The sequence below is a fragment of the Sorghum bicolor genome, chromosome 8 (assembly GCF_000003195.3).
Source record: "Sorghum bicolor cultivar BTx623 chromosome 8, Sorghum_bicolor_NCBIv3, whole genome shotgun sequence".
NCBI classification, from domain to species: domain Eukaryota; kingdom Viridiplantae; phylum Streptophyta; class Magnoliopsida; order Poales; family Poaceae; genus Sorghum; species Sorghum bicolor.
In genome coordinates, this window is record NC_012877.2 from 1,384,943 (window position 1) to 1,399,337 (window position 14,395).

General features: G+C 40.7%; 3 protein-coding genes across 3 annotated transcripts; all 3 read left to right on the top strand.

Annotated features, from left to right (window-relative positions):
- LOC8070372 (glutamine--fructose-6-phosphate aminotransferase [isomerizing] 2) lies at positions 2,253-7,719 on the top strand. Its single transcript, XM_002441689.2, has 11 exons — positions 2,253-2,765; positions 3,364-3,536; positions 4,168-4,279; positions 4,644-4,783; positions 5,357-5,518; positions 5,716-6,037; positions 6,166-6,416; positions 6,538-6,652; positions 6,772-7,027; positions 7,127-7,295; positions 7,390-7,719. Exons 1-11 carry the CDS (start codon positions 2,522-2,524, stop codon positions 7,471-7,473), a joined length of 2,028 nt encoding a protein of 675 aa, XP_002441734.1. The 5' UTR covers positions 2,253-2,521; the 3' UTR covers positions 7,474-7,719.
- LOC110429733 lies at positions 9,287-12,434 on the top strand. The gene is made up of 5 exons (XM_021446185.1): positions 9,287-9,352; positions 10,481-10,647; positions 10,961-11,086; positions 11,484-11,621; positions 11,724-12,434. The coding sequence occupies exons 1-5, from the start codon at positions 9,287-9,289 to the stop codon at positions 11,899-11,901; spliced, it is 675 nt and encodes a 224-aa protein (XP_021301860.1). The 3' UTR covers positions 11,902-12,434.
- LOC110429894 lies at positions 12,532-14,220 on the top strand. The gene is made up of 4 exons (XM_021446634.1): positions 12,532-12,867; positions 13,264-13,495; positions 13,588-13,792; positions 14,019-14,220. Exons 1-4 carry the CDS (start codon positions 12,818-12,820, stop codon positions 14,171-14,173), a joined length of 642 nt encoding a protein of 213 aa, XP_021302309.1. The 5' UTR covers positions 12,532-12,817; the 3' UTR covers positions 14,174-14,220.

The window sequence follows — 14,395 nt, forward strand, 5'->3', positions numbered from 1 at the left end:
TAACTTTTTTTATCTATATTTAATATTTCATGCATACGTCATGTGACGAAAAATTTTGATTTTTTTTACTAAGACCTTGTTCGGTTCCCAAAGTTTTGGGTTTTTGGCACTGTAGCACTTTCGTTTTTATTTGACAAATATTATTTAATCATGGACTAACTAAGTTTAAAAGATTCGTCTCGCGATTTACAGATAAACTATGCAAATAGTTTTTATTTTATGCTCTATATATGTACCGTAAATAAAATTTAATGTGAACGTGAAATCTTGAATTTTTTTTGAAACTAAACAAGGCCTAAGCCTACGTGGGGTTTGTTTTCCAGTCAAGGATGGCGTACTCGTTGCGGTGTGCGGTCTTCGCTTCGCTTAGGTCCCTGGTCCTGGTCCTGCTTGCCCCTGGTCCTGCTGCGTCGGATCTTCTACGCTCCACGGCTGTTTATTCCACGAGTACAGTATGTGTAAGCTAACCTATTTTTTTTTATATAGATTTATGATTTTACTACTACCTCTGTCTCAATTTTTTTGATGTTTTAATTTTTTTTCCTAAGTTAAAACTATCTTAAGTTTTAGATATTAGAGACAAAGTGAAATGAGATACTATCCTAGCTCTGATTATTCCTAGGCTATGATCATTCTGCTTTTATTAGTGTTTGGTCGTGAGAAATGAGATCACACTACAGTTATGTCTAGTTGAGTGGATGAGGCCTTGTTTAGTTCCAAACAAATTTTACAAAGTTTTTCAGATTCCTCATCACATCGAATCTTTAGACGTATGCATGGAGTATTAAATATAGGCGGAAATAAAAACTAATTGCACAGTTTGGTCAGAATTGAAGAGATGAATTTTTTGAGCCTAGTTAGCCTATGATTGGACAATATTTGTCAAATACAAACGAAAGTGCTACAGTGTCGATTTCCCAAAAAATTTTGGAACTAAACAAGGCTTGAATGTGTTGGGACCATCCCGGTTTGGTTGCGGGAATGGGTTTGTGTTCAGTTATTTCACATCGAATGTTTGGATACATAAATAAAAAATATTAAATATATATACTATTTGTAAAACTAAAACAATAACTAGAGGATAATTTGTGAGATAATTTTTTCGAACCTAATTAGTCCAGAATTAGACACTAATTGTCAAATAAAACGAAAATGCTACGGTGCATGTTAAATTTTATTATTCCCAACCAAACACCTCCTTAGGTGGTTGGAGGGGGGTGGGGTTTGTGATCATCAACTTTGTTCGGCTGATCGTTTTTGCGGCTTACGTTGATGTTCATTTATTCTAATGAGAAAAACATTGTTCCATAGCTAGATAGTAGTGGCTGATAAGCTCAAGCGAACAGAACCGTTAACTAGCGGACGTCCATGAGCCCACATGTTTTTTTTTTTTGGCCTCATCTGTCATCCTCCTATATTATTTTCTTTATTCCCCCAATCAACTCTGTCTTTTCCACCGATCTAGCCACGCCAACCATTGTTGCCACCCGGTTGCCCACCTTGCTGCCCATGTCCAGTTTCCCCGTCCACTTTTGTCAGCTGACCGACCGCCCCATCATCTTCTGTTGCTTTGGATACCTCCCTCGCATTGTCGATGTCCACCCACCTATATTAGGAAGTGTATATGAGGACATATAATATGTTTTTAGTCCGTGGTTTTTTGAGAGAACAAGTTCGCCATCTTTATAGGGTTTTGATCAAAAATAAGTAAAAAAACATTAATATTTATGATGCATAGTTTATATCATTAAATGGACTGCGGAATATATTTTCACAATAAATTTATTTGGGAATACATATATTATTATTTTTTATACAAATCAACGTCATATTTGCTTAGACTTATCAACACTATTCAACCATTAAATAGTGCTTTTCTCTCACATCAACAATAATCTTATTTTCATCTAGCTGAACATAGCTGTAAGAGGTTAAGAAAGTTTGAACAACAAACATGAATCCTTTTTATGTAACACTTTTTTCAAGAACCAAGGAAGTTACTCTGCTCTTAAAAAATATTTTTTTCCTATGAGTGAACTGATTTGTCCTGATTATTAATAGAAAAACACAAATTTTTGGACGGAGAGAGTATTACGTCAGTATTGCATTTGGCACGTGTGAAAATTCAGCTGTGCAAATTTTACTCCTGTCCTATCTCTGCAATCTGTGCGCGTCATCCATGGATTGGTTCGTCTGACCCCGTCGCCGTCGGTCGGCCATCGTCCATCCAAGCCAAGGCCAAGCCACGCGGCTTCTCCTCCTGCCCGTTTCGGCGTTTCTTCTCCCCTCCGCACCCGTCCGGTCGTCTTCTTCCCCGCTCCCGGACTGGACGGAACGGACCCTCTCTCTCACCCTCCCCAAGCTCGCCCGGTCCTTCCTTTATAACCGAACCCAGCCCAAGGGCAACCGTTTCTCTCGGTACGGTCTCTGCTACTAGCACACCAACTCCCCCCATTGTTTGTCCTTATCCCCCACTCCAGAACCTTCTAGAAGGCCGGCGCCGGCACCCGGGCAAGGAAGGATGTGCGGGATCTTCGCCTACCTCAACTACAACGTCTCGCGGGAGCGCCGCTACATCCTCGAGGTGCTCTTCAACGGCCTCCGCCGCCTCGAGTACCGCGGCTACGACTCCTCCGGGATCGCGCTCGATGCCGACGCCGCCGCCGCCCAGCTCCCCTCCCCCTCCCCCGCCTACGCCGGGGCGCCGCCGCTCGTGTTCCGCCAGGAGGGCAAGATCGAGAACCTCGTGCGATCCGTCTACTCCGGTCAGTCAGTCCTCTTCCGTTTCAAATCTCTCTCTTTTTTTTTGTTCCTGCCGCAAAGCTGGGATATTTTTCTCGCCTTCTTTTTTTTTTTTCATTTTCGGGGCCGACTTGTCTCTACCGGAAAGCTTCGATTTTGACCGGGGGCTTGGGTCACAATTTCGGGGGGATTTTGTTAACTGCTGTCAATAATTTTTGACGATTCTATTCTACTGTTATCGCGTGGCATTTCTTTTCATCATCATATACTGGAACCGCTGACTCCCAAAATTCAGGATCTCTGTTCCCATCAATATCATCTCGAATTCTAATTTCTAGCTCCTTAGCAAATCCTGAATGTAGAATTGGCCATTCATATGATCATATCAAGTAGGCTTCTTTTGTTTATGCCATTTGTCAGAAATCGTATGCAAGTATAGGCACCTGAAGCTCCCCATTTTGAATTCCGTTGCAAGCTGATGCTGTACAACCTTCCATCACACTCTTGGTGGTACTCCGTCCTGTAGTGGTCCTCTTGTAATGCGTGTAATTCGTGAACTATAGGAGTAGCTCAGAAGCTAAATCTTACTCCAGCTTCTGTGATTGTGTTCCCTTTTTTCAGAGGTTGATGAGAAGGATGTGAACCTGGATGCTGCCTTCAGTGTGCATGCTGGGATTGCCCACACCAGGTGGGCCACGCACGGTGTGCCTGCTCCAAGGAACAGCCACCCCCAATCGTCCGGTGCCGGTGATGAGTTCTTGGTTGTCCACAACGGCATTATCACCAACTATGAGGTCTGCTTACTCTGTCATTGTGATGTTGTATAATAATGTAAAATACAGCTCTTGCATGTTCTTGGTTTCATATGGCGACATACTTGTTATTGTGACACTGTTTGATGGAATCCTTGTGCATCGTATTGTTTGTTTTGTTCTATATAGTCTTTACAGTTGTGTGTGCACATGGATCATTGAAATCACATGCCTGTACCAACACTTGCTTTGAGCTCCCTTCACATGGGATGTCTCCTTATCTTCCCTCCAATTTTTTAAGCAGAGAATCTGCCCTTTATTAGTTTTGAAGATCATATATAATACTTATGAATGGTTACTTCATGCAGTACATTATTTTGCTGTTTAACAAATGGAATATCAAGAACTGTCTTTTTAGTTCTGCGTTATCCACTGCAATCCTGAATTTCCTTTTCGAGTCATGTGAATTTTTCGCAATACTCAATGTTAGATTTCAAAAGTTGGTCTTGTGTTTATGGACATTTATATGGAACTCAAGTCTGAACCATCATATAGACTTCAATGTATGTGATCATGTGCATCCTCCTGATTCCTTTGTAAATTAACGTGGCACCATATGATATAACTGGGTAAATTACAAGTCTAACTTGATTTTTCTCTCATATCTGTTCAGGTGCTGAAAGAGACACTAACTAGGCATGGGTTCACCTTTGAGTCTGATACAGACACAGAAGTCATTCCTAAGCTAGCAAAGTTCGTTTTCGATAAATCTCATGATGAAGAAGGTAGTGTGTTTATATATCCTTGAAATCACAATGCTGCTGTTGTAGACAAAAGCTGAAAATATAATACCCTCTGATATTTTATCTGGATCATTTAGTCTGTAGTTTCTTGTAAGTTAGTACACCCTTTTGGGTATTGCATGATGGTTAAATTATTAATGTTGTCTCCTAGGAAGCAGATTAGGCAATACTTGATACACATCTATGCTATTTATGCTAAACACTTCCAATTAGCATGTAGAGATGTGCAGACTGCTACAAACTTCGAAGAATAGTCATTATGGCATTCCAAAATAATTCATGCTGACTGAACCCATCGGTGTCTTCTAGTTATGGCGGTTCCTTACATTATTGTTCATTTCCTCAGGTGATGTAACGTTTAGCCAAGTTGTTATGGAAGTCATGAGGCAGCTTGAAGGAGCCTACGCACTTATCTTTAAAAGTCCACACTATCCCAATGAATTGATTGCATGCAAACGAGGCAGCCAACTGATACTTGGTGTCAATGTGAGTGAAATAACATCTTTGTACTCTTTAGGATTTTGGGTAGATTTAATACGATCAAATTAAAATAAATCTTTTTTTGTGTGTTTTTACTGAGCTACATTTTCCATTACAATGGGACCTAAGTTATGTTTTTTATTGCCGTCATCTGCTTCAAAACTATTTGACACGGGAAAACAGCATTGTTGTAACTTGTAAACATAATGCACTAAAGAAGATATTAGTTCCATTATTTGCATTGAGCCATCGGATAATACCCTATAACTGCCTTTTGATATCATATGTTTTCTCTCATCAAGGGAAACTCTTAACAAGATCCACACTCAAGCATTCATATAGTAACAAACTTTTTAATTGCCACATGTTTTGTTCTACACTGTTTGACCATAAGAACCATGGGGTTAGGTAGTTCAAGATTGATTTCATTTACGAGCAACCTTTTTAGTAATATATATTTTACATTACCATACTTCATTTTTTGTTATTGCGCTATATGAATCTTACAGTCCTCTTTTTTGAATCTGAAGCCTTTCCTGTAGAATGTAAAAATCATGACCATTATCTCTTGTGTTTCAGGAATTGAGTGGTCAACAGAATGGGAAATCATTTCATGATGTCAAAACCTTGACAACAAACGGAAAGCCCAAAGAATTATTCTTCTCCAGTGATCTATGTGCTATTGTAGAGCATACGAAGAACTATTTAGCTCTTGAAGATAATGAAATTTGTCATATTAAGGTATTGTTATTTTTACATGCATTTGCTGGTTTGTGTTACCGGTATATATTTTGAAGGTTCTTCTATTACAATTTTACAATTTCTAGGCCTTGATAATCATAGATGTAGTTTTCTCTCCCTCTCAACAACTCACCATGATGTTGTTCCAAGAAATATGATCTCCAACCTTCTATGCCTAATTGGTTTAAGCATTGCAGGATGGTAGTGTCTCGATCCTCAAGTTTGACCCGCACAAAGAGAAGCCAGCATCTGTGCAACGAGCATTGTCTGTTCTTGAGATGGAAGTTGAGCAAATAAAGAAAGGAAGTTATGACCACTTCATGCAAAAAGAAATCCATGAACAGCCACATTCATTGAAAACAACAATGAGGGGTAGACTGAAGGATGGCGGGGTTCTTCTAGGTGGACTGAAGGAATATCTCAAAACAATTAGGCGCTGTAGAAGGGTGGTTTTTATTGGCTGTGGAACAAGTTACAATGCTGCCTTAGCTGCAAGACCTTTTGTGGAAGAACTGACTGGTAAGCCCAGTCAATTACTCCAGCTGTATTGTCTTTACCAAGAAAAGTTTGGAATTTTTCAAAGCAATCGGAATTTAGTTAATGATTCTTTAGGTTTTGCTTTTCTCATTGCTTTATTTGGATGGTAGGTATTCCTGTGACTATGGAGGTTGCAAGTGACTTGCTGGACAGACAAGGTCCCATCTACAGAGAAGACACTGCAGTTTTTGTTAGTCAGTCTGGGGAGACAGCAGATACCCTCATGGCTCTTGATTATGCACTAGAAAATGGAGCTCTTTGTGTTGGCATAACAAATACTGTTGGAAGCACACTGTCTAGAAAAACACACTGCGGAGTTCATATCAATGCTGGTTGTGAGATTGGTGTTGCCAGTACAAAGGTTGGTCTATATAAGTTTCCCCTTTGCAACATGCTCCCCTTTTTAGCTATCTGTTTTCATTATAACTGAAAGAAGGTATCCGATTTTTCTGAAGTCCTAACAACACCTGACAATCTTGCAGGCATATACAAGTCAAATAGTAGCCATGGCGATGATGGCGTTGGCTATTGGATCCGATCAAATATCTACTCAAGCTAGAAGGGAAACTATCATCAGTGGACTTACCAACCTTTCAAGTACGTTGAGCTAGAACTTTGTGCTATGCAGTCAAGCAAAAGGCTTGTTTTAACCTTTTTTTTAGATAAAGGAAAGGCTTGTTTTAACTGATGTCTCCAAAATGTGTACTATGACACAGGCAATGTTAGCGAAGTTCTCAAACTAGATGTTGAAATGAAGGAACTTGCCTCGTCGCTGATCGATTCAGAGTCGCTCCTCGTGTTCGGAAGAGGCTACAACTATGCCACCGCGCTGGAGGGTGCTCTGAAAGTCAAGGAGGTTGCGCTGATGCACAGCGAAGGCATGCTTGCTGGCGAGATGAAGCATGGGCCGCTGGCCCTGGTGGACGAGAACCTTCCCATCATTGTCATTGCGACTCGCGACGCATGCTTCAGGTAATGATGATGAAGCAGAGTTTTTGAAAAGTACCAGGTCGGTTTTGGTTACGTGATAACAGGAAACCCCTGAGCTGGTTGGTTTTCCACCTCTTGCAGCAAGCAGCAGTCGGTGATCCAGCAGCTCCTTTCGCGCAAGGGGCGCCTGATAGTTATGTGCTCGAGGGGAGACGCTTCCGCTGTATGCCCTAGTGGATCCTGCAGAGTCATTGAAGTTCCACAGGTTGCAGATTGTCTCCAGCCAGTGATTAACATAATTCCATTACAGGTTTGTCTAAGATTTTTTCTTCTTCTATTGTTCTTTTTAAAAATCTTCGTGCAGTTTTCTGTTGACTGAACACATTTTGCTGTTTTTGGTTCAGTTGCTGGCATACCATCTGACTGTTCTCCGTGGATTCGATGTGGACCAACCAAGGAATCTGGCGAAGAGCGTGACAACGCAGTAGGTAGAGGTGGATGAGATGTGCGAACGACGACTTGTATCCCTATGTTGTACTGGGCAGGGGTTCTATAGAGAGGCATGCCGGCTATATACAGCTGTTGGTTTAGCCATTTTTCTTTGTGCATGTAATTATTCTTATTCTTGATCTTGAGAGGCTGGTAGTATTACTGTACGTTAAACAAGGGAGTGGTTTCGAAATGCATGATACATACAAAAGGTATTATTCGAGAAAGGCGTGTGTGTTGTATTATATCTGTTCGGCGACAGAGATCTCTTCTATGGTGTCGTAGCAATTCCGTTTTCCCGGGAACGTTTTTAAGAGGGAAACTGATTCTATTGTGGAATAGTTTCCCTTTTCGCTACTCTCTCTCCCTCTCTCTTTTCTTTTTTTCTTTTTCTTTTTGCAAAAAAAAAGAAGATCTTGGAAAACGTTTCTGATTCTTGCTTCCGTTTGGCAGGGGTTGTCCTGATTCTAAGGGTCCGTTTAGATCGGGGATGAAAATTTTTTGGGTGTCACATCGAATGTGTCGGAAGGATGTCGGGAGGGATTTTTAGAAACTAATAAAAAAACAAATTACATAGCTCGTCAGGAAACTGCAAGACAAATTTATTAAGCATAATTAATCTGTCATTAGCATATGTGGGTTACTGTAGCACTTAAGGCTAATCATGGAGTAACTAGGCTTAAAAGATTCGTCTCGCGATTCTCAACTAAACTGTGTAATCAGTTTATTTTTTTATCTACATTTAATGTTTCATGCATGTGTCCAAAGATTCGATGGGATGGATGAAAAATTTTTGGATAGGGAACTAAACAGGGCCTAAGGAGAAACGGATTCCCTCTGCCACACCGGCGGCCCTATATATATATTCGTTTGTTCCTCGATGTGTGGCGGTCAAGTCTTCCGAACCGGCACGGGACGCAACTCGCCGTCGCCGAAAGGTAATTTTCCGATAGACTTACTGTGGTTGAGCTACTAGCACATCGCGTAATCTCATGTTAACACACGACTCATGTTTTCATTTTATTCGTTTGTCTTATAAGCTGTATTTTTCTACTAACCAGCAGTGTTTTTCTCTTATAATAAACTAACGAACAGTGCCATAATTTTTCAGACCAACGAACAGCCTCGCACCCGCTGCCGACTCCTCCACATCGTACTTGGAGGCCGCTTTCTTCCCTTTCCCCTCTTACCACGATGAGCTTTGGCTATGGTGTCCTCATTTCACTTAGCTTAGCCGTCTCCGCCATTGATAGGGCCTCAAATCACCCCATTGCTCTCCCCACCGTCTGGGCAACCACCCTATCGCTATCCCCATTGTGCCTCTCCGGACTCCTCTTCTTAGTCCGTCTAAGTTAGGGAAGACCATCGTCGCCGTCGACAGGACCTTATGGGCGTGGGACCTGCCGTCCCTTAGATTTTGTGAAATGTGCCCCTCCTTCCTTTTTTTTTTAAAAAAAACCTTCCCTCTTGAAACCCCAAACCATAACGCCGACAATAACCTCATCATCCAAGCCGGCAGGGTCTACTGAGGAGCCAAGTTTGGAGGACGGCTAGTGGCGTTTTAGAGTTCCTCCTCCTTCGAAATCTTGGATCCTTGTTTATCCAACACATGGGCCATAAACTCTCCTATCGCTGGGTTGAATCTTGACCCAACTCTAAATTCACAAACCCGTCGGAAAAAATAATAATAAAAGAAAGAAAAAGCAAGAGAACAAAACTCGCCCACCTCAAAGCACACCTCCTCACACTGACACGCACACTTTCCCCCGTCGCCTTCTTCGACCCACCTCTCCCCGCCGCCGGCCGCTCACAATGGACTCCGACAACGAGACCGCACCGGCGCCAACACCTCCGGAGGATGCACTGACGCCGGCGCTGGTGCCTCTCATGAGGACGCGCCCGCGCCAACACCTCTAGAGGATGCGCCCGCGTCCTCTCCATTGCATTCCCAAGCGCCCTTTCGCTTGCCTTTCCAAGCGGATTTCGAAGCATTACAACGGTGCATTTGCTATATGTCTACTTTTCTTTATTCTACTCTAGATTCTATAGTATACTAGCCCGTGCTCTGCTCACTCGATGGGAAGTGAAAGGCATCTAAACAAACCAAAACAATCGCATCAATATGGTCGTTCTACGAACACAGAACAAAGTTACCCTAACAAAATAGAGTTCTAAGAAATGTGGTGCTAGCAAGCTTATTTATTTGAGCTAATATAATATAGAATTAAGCATCTGACCGATCAGTATTGTGGAAAGTAATGCATCTTGCTGCATGTAGACTCAACAAGATCTTAATTGGCAGACGTGGTTTGACTTTGTTTGTCCTCGGCGTACAATTAATGAATGATTAGTTAAAAAAATGCATTGAATAAACAAGTCTAGTCCTTTTTCTTTATTTCCTGAGCATCAGCAAACAAATCGGATTTGCTTTCGAGTATCAGCAAACCAATGTAGATGGACTTTGTGTGCCAGACATGTGTGGCAGGATGCTGAGGGTGACGGCGACAGGATAGCGGAGGCCGACAATGAGATGAGAGATGGTGGAGAGCGTTTTGGGGGTTGGGGGGGGGGGGGGTTTACCGAGGGGATATGCGGTGGGATGCAGATTTGGGGCTGGGCAGCGACAGAATGCAGGAGAACGGGATTGGGACTTAGGAAGGGGTAGCAGAGAAGATAGTGGCGGTTGTAGCCTCGTGAGTGAATGAAGCATAGGGGCACAGTTAGGGCGATGTATGGACAAAGTAGGGAGCAAATTGGCTTTGTATTTTTTTTCAATTATATGAGAGATAAGCAAACCAGGCAACATCAGATATTCTTATTTCCGGGGAAAAAATCATCCGCCCCACCCAAATCAGTTCAGTTCTTGATTACAGTATATATGCACAACGGATGACATTAAAAAGTATTCTTTTCAGGGAAAAGATTACATTTTTAACTTTCTATACGCATTGATATTTTTACCCTCAAATGTTCTTATTGTATTTTACTGTATTTAGGCATAGGCAGGGAGCAGCAACAGAAAGAGAGAGGCAGGCAGAAAGAGAGAGGCGGGCAGCAGAAAGAGAAAGGCAGAGATCTAGAAGAAGCAAATCTTACAGAAGGAGGGCGGCTGCTGAAACCTCACAGTCTACTGCAGAAATTCGCGGGTCCTCGAAGGAGGAAGGTTCGACCATGTATGTTACCTCCGTATTCAATTCTCATATACTCACTTGTATAGTGCTTCATGTTCTCGTTTCCCACAATCTTTGTGCCTTTGAAAATGGTCTGACTAATAACTAATGGGTGAATCCATTATTCTCTCATTGCTTGATAAATGCTATCATACTGTCAGTTCCCTACTTATTTTGCTTTTACCTGTAGTTCCATAATTTGTGTTGCTATATCCAAAAGATTGTTTTGCTTTTACCACAGTTTCATAATTTGTGTTGCTATATCCAAAAGCGCTCATGGTGTAATTTCCTAGTTTGTGCTACCTTGTTCTTCTAGTATGGACACCAGTCAACAGCAGACTCTCTTGCATGAAGAAGATGGTTCTTCTAGTATGGACATCAAGCAACATCAGAGACTCTTGCATGAAGAAGAAGATCAACTGCCTGATTGGATGTCACAGCTGTAAGTACTCTTCTAGTATGTCACATTTTACTATCTGCTGATCTATCTCCATCTCCTTCCACAGAAGGATATGTCTAGTATAAAAATAAAGAATGTTATATCACCCCACGTTCCCACCATGGTGGTGACCGCAGACAGACCAACCAGTAGGATGGGTTGGTCCCTCAACCCATTAGCATCCGCGTCTTATTTCTGCTTCATCAGCTAATAATCTTAACTTCCTCTCTCGTCTTTGCAAAATTCTGCAATTCTCCAAAGGTTCCAATCCTAAGCTTATAAGCAGATTTGTTTAACCAAATGAACCTTAATACTTGTTGCCATTTTTCATATGGTCTAAGTTATTAAGGATTTATTTTATAAATTATTTGTTCTGATCAGATTGAAATGGATGCTTTAGGTTTGAGAAATTGGATTTGGAAGCAAGTAAGGATGATGAGTCCATTTCTGATGTTGCTCAAGCAGAGATACATCCTCTTGCAGAGGAGGTTATTTCTTTTGAGATTCAGAGATCCACGGAGGAGAAAGATTCGACCATGTATGCTATCCTCAGCCTGTAAATCATTATCATTTGCTCTAAGTTGATAATTACTTCTTTTAGATATTATTTGTTCTAATTGGATTGAAGTGTATGGTTTAGGTCTGAGAAGAGAGAGAGAGAGAGCTGGAGGCGAATAGGGATGGTATTGGGTCCCTTGGTAAGGTCTCTCAAGGAGAGAGACTTCCTCTTGTGGAGGGGGTTGTTTCATCCAAGGAGAAATATCTGCCCCTGTATGCTACCTTCTCCTTTGAATTATTTACTTCGTATACGCCGATAATGGCTAGCTATCGCTATTGGTTTGGGACTAAAATGGGCTTTATTCTTGTTGTAATGTTGGTATTTCATTCATGTTGTGCAGCCTTTTATGCCTAATAAAGCCACATATGGACATATTTTTCTAGTTCCTTATACATACTATCATTAGTGTAGTGAAATGTGCTCTATATAATTCTATGTAATATTCTAGGGAGCCTTTATTCTCACCTTATTTTTGTCCCCACTGTCTCTTATCTTACAACCATCGTAATGTTGTTGTCAGCCTTTTATGCCTAATAAAGCCACATGCGAACATATATTTTCTATTTCCTTATGAATACCATCATTAGTGTAGTGAAATGTGATCTATATAATTCTATGTAATATTCTAGGGAGCCTTTAGGGGCTGATTAGTAGGCTGGATCAGTCCGTCTTCGCATGCTTTACCTGAGTGGTCTCGTTCGAGCGTTGTGTTTGGTTTCCTCTACTGAATGAAAACGATGCACGAGACCATGCATTTGAGGCTGCCTTGATGCAGGCAATGCATACGCAGAAATCGAGCTTCCCTCGTGATACAAGCTGAGATGATACAAGTAAGATGTTAGGGTCCATTTGCAGCCACACAAAAAAAAATTCTTCATATACCCAACCAATCAACAACTCTCTTCATCTTGGTTCAGTCTATTTAAAAACCAAACAAACCTGCATGTATACTTGTGTACTGAACGTCATGGGCTTGAACCTCATCACCATCCTGGATGCCTCCTTCAATCGCAACCAATCACACCCTTATTCTCACCTTATTTTTGTCCCCACTGTCTCTTATCTTGCAACCATCAGTTTTCTTGTATTGCCTTCTTGTTAATTTGATCATGTTTCGTAAGCTTTAGAGGTATTAGTTATTTTAGTTCAGGATTGTGATCTTGATTAGGGTTGTGATGGATCCTTGTGGTTTTGACGATGGATTTGACGAATGGTTTTCAGAGATGTAAGTACTTCTTTCATAATTCATTTTTATGTTTCTTGTCATGAGAATCCTTGCTAGGAATGTATATTGAGTGTTTGGTTCAAGGAATTCGGGTGCTGAATGTGCTGCCCAATCCAAATGTGTTGTCCAATCCATACCCCCACTTATTCAAACCAGACACCTCGTTTTGTCTTTGTCCTTGTTTATATGCTTAACTTCATTTTATATCTCATAACAATTTGTTGGAGACTAATGTCTTACTTCACTCTTAAGAGGTTTCTACTCTTACATAAAAGCTTAAGATTTGTTCTAAATGAGTTAAACTTATGATTTATTGTTCTTGCCATAAACCCTAAGTTACTAGGCACTTTATCTTTCCAAGATGTTCTTTCTAACAAATCAAAATGTAATTTTTAGGTTGAAGTTGGGAGGCTATGAAGATGATGTGTCTTTTCTCCCTGAGGTGGATCAAGAAGAGAACTCTATTGATTCAGATGAGTTATATGATCTTATAGATAAGGAGGTAAAGGAGTACTGCAAGAGTATGAAGAAAGTTTCTTACAAGAAAACAATTGAGAATGGTTTCAAATGGATGAGTGAGGAATGCCTCTTAGCTTTCACAATTTCTGCTGAAAAGTTACATTGTGAGGTTTGTCAACACTCAACACTCTTCGTTTCTTTTTATTTTGATGTAACTCAATCAGAGGTTACGTTTGTAATTGTTTGCTTATGTATTTGTAGGGCATCGAGCACAAGTTTGGTGAACTTCACAGTCAATGTTTCAGCGTTGAGTCTCATGACAAGATTTTTCATCACTATAACTTCACTATTGAGGAAAAGCATGGAAATTCTGATGTTTGGACTTCAAAACTTTATTTTGCTGAAGTAAAGCAGTTTTCTGGTGTAAAATCCTTTCTCTGCTGTCTGCTGGAGCAAAATGACTGTGGTAATTTTCTTGAAATATGAACTTTATAAAGATTATCAGATGTCTATTTTAAAATTCTAGATCAATGTACAATTGGGCTAAACTGAACAAATATTTCACATCAAGTCAGATTTTCCACCCTTACAAATACATTGCAGAACTGTTGCATTACATATTTAATCTTTTTTGTTTAATTGAACTACATTTTCGTATCTTGAGAGTTTATTATTTTATATTATTGCATCAGGTCACTGCTATGGATGCAAGAATCAGGATGTGTATGACTTAAAACATCCTAGTAAAGGTGGTTATTATGAAGGACATTCTGGTATATGTTGGCCTTTTATGGATGAAACAGACTATGACTCTGATAGTGATGATGGTTGTGTCCTTGGCTATTGAGAAGGTACATATAAGTATGATGTCTAAATACTTTACCGTGAAAATATCTGTGCATTTCCATAGTTTATGTTCCTGTGAGGTGTGCTTGTTTTTATGATGGTGTTTGTGTGTCAAAAGTTCCTTCCTTAGCTTATAAAAACAATAGTAAAAAACCCTGAGCATAGGGGGAGCTGCCCCCAGGCTGTGTGCCTTAAGAAGTTGTACCAGGATTCAAATGTAGAC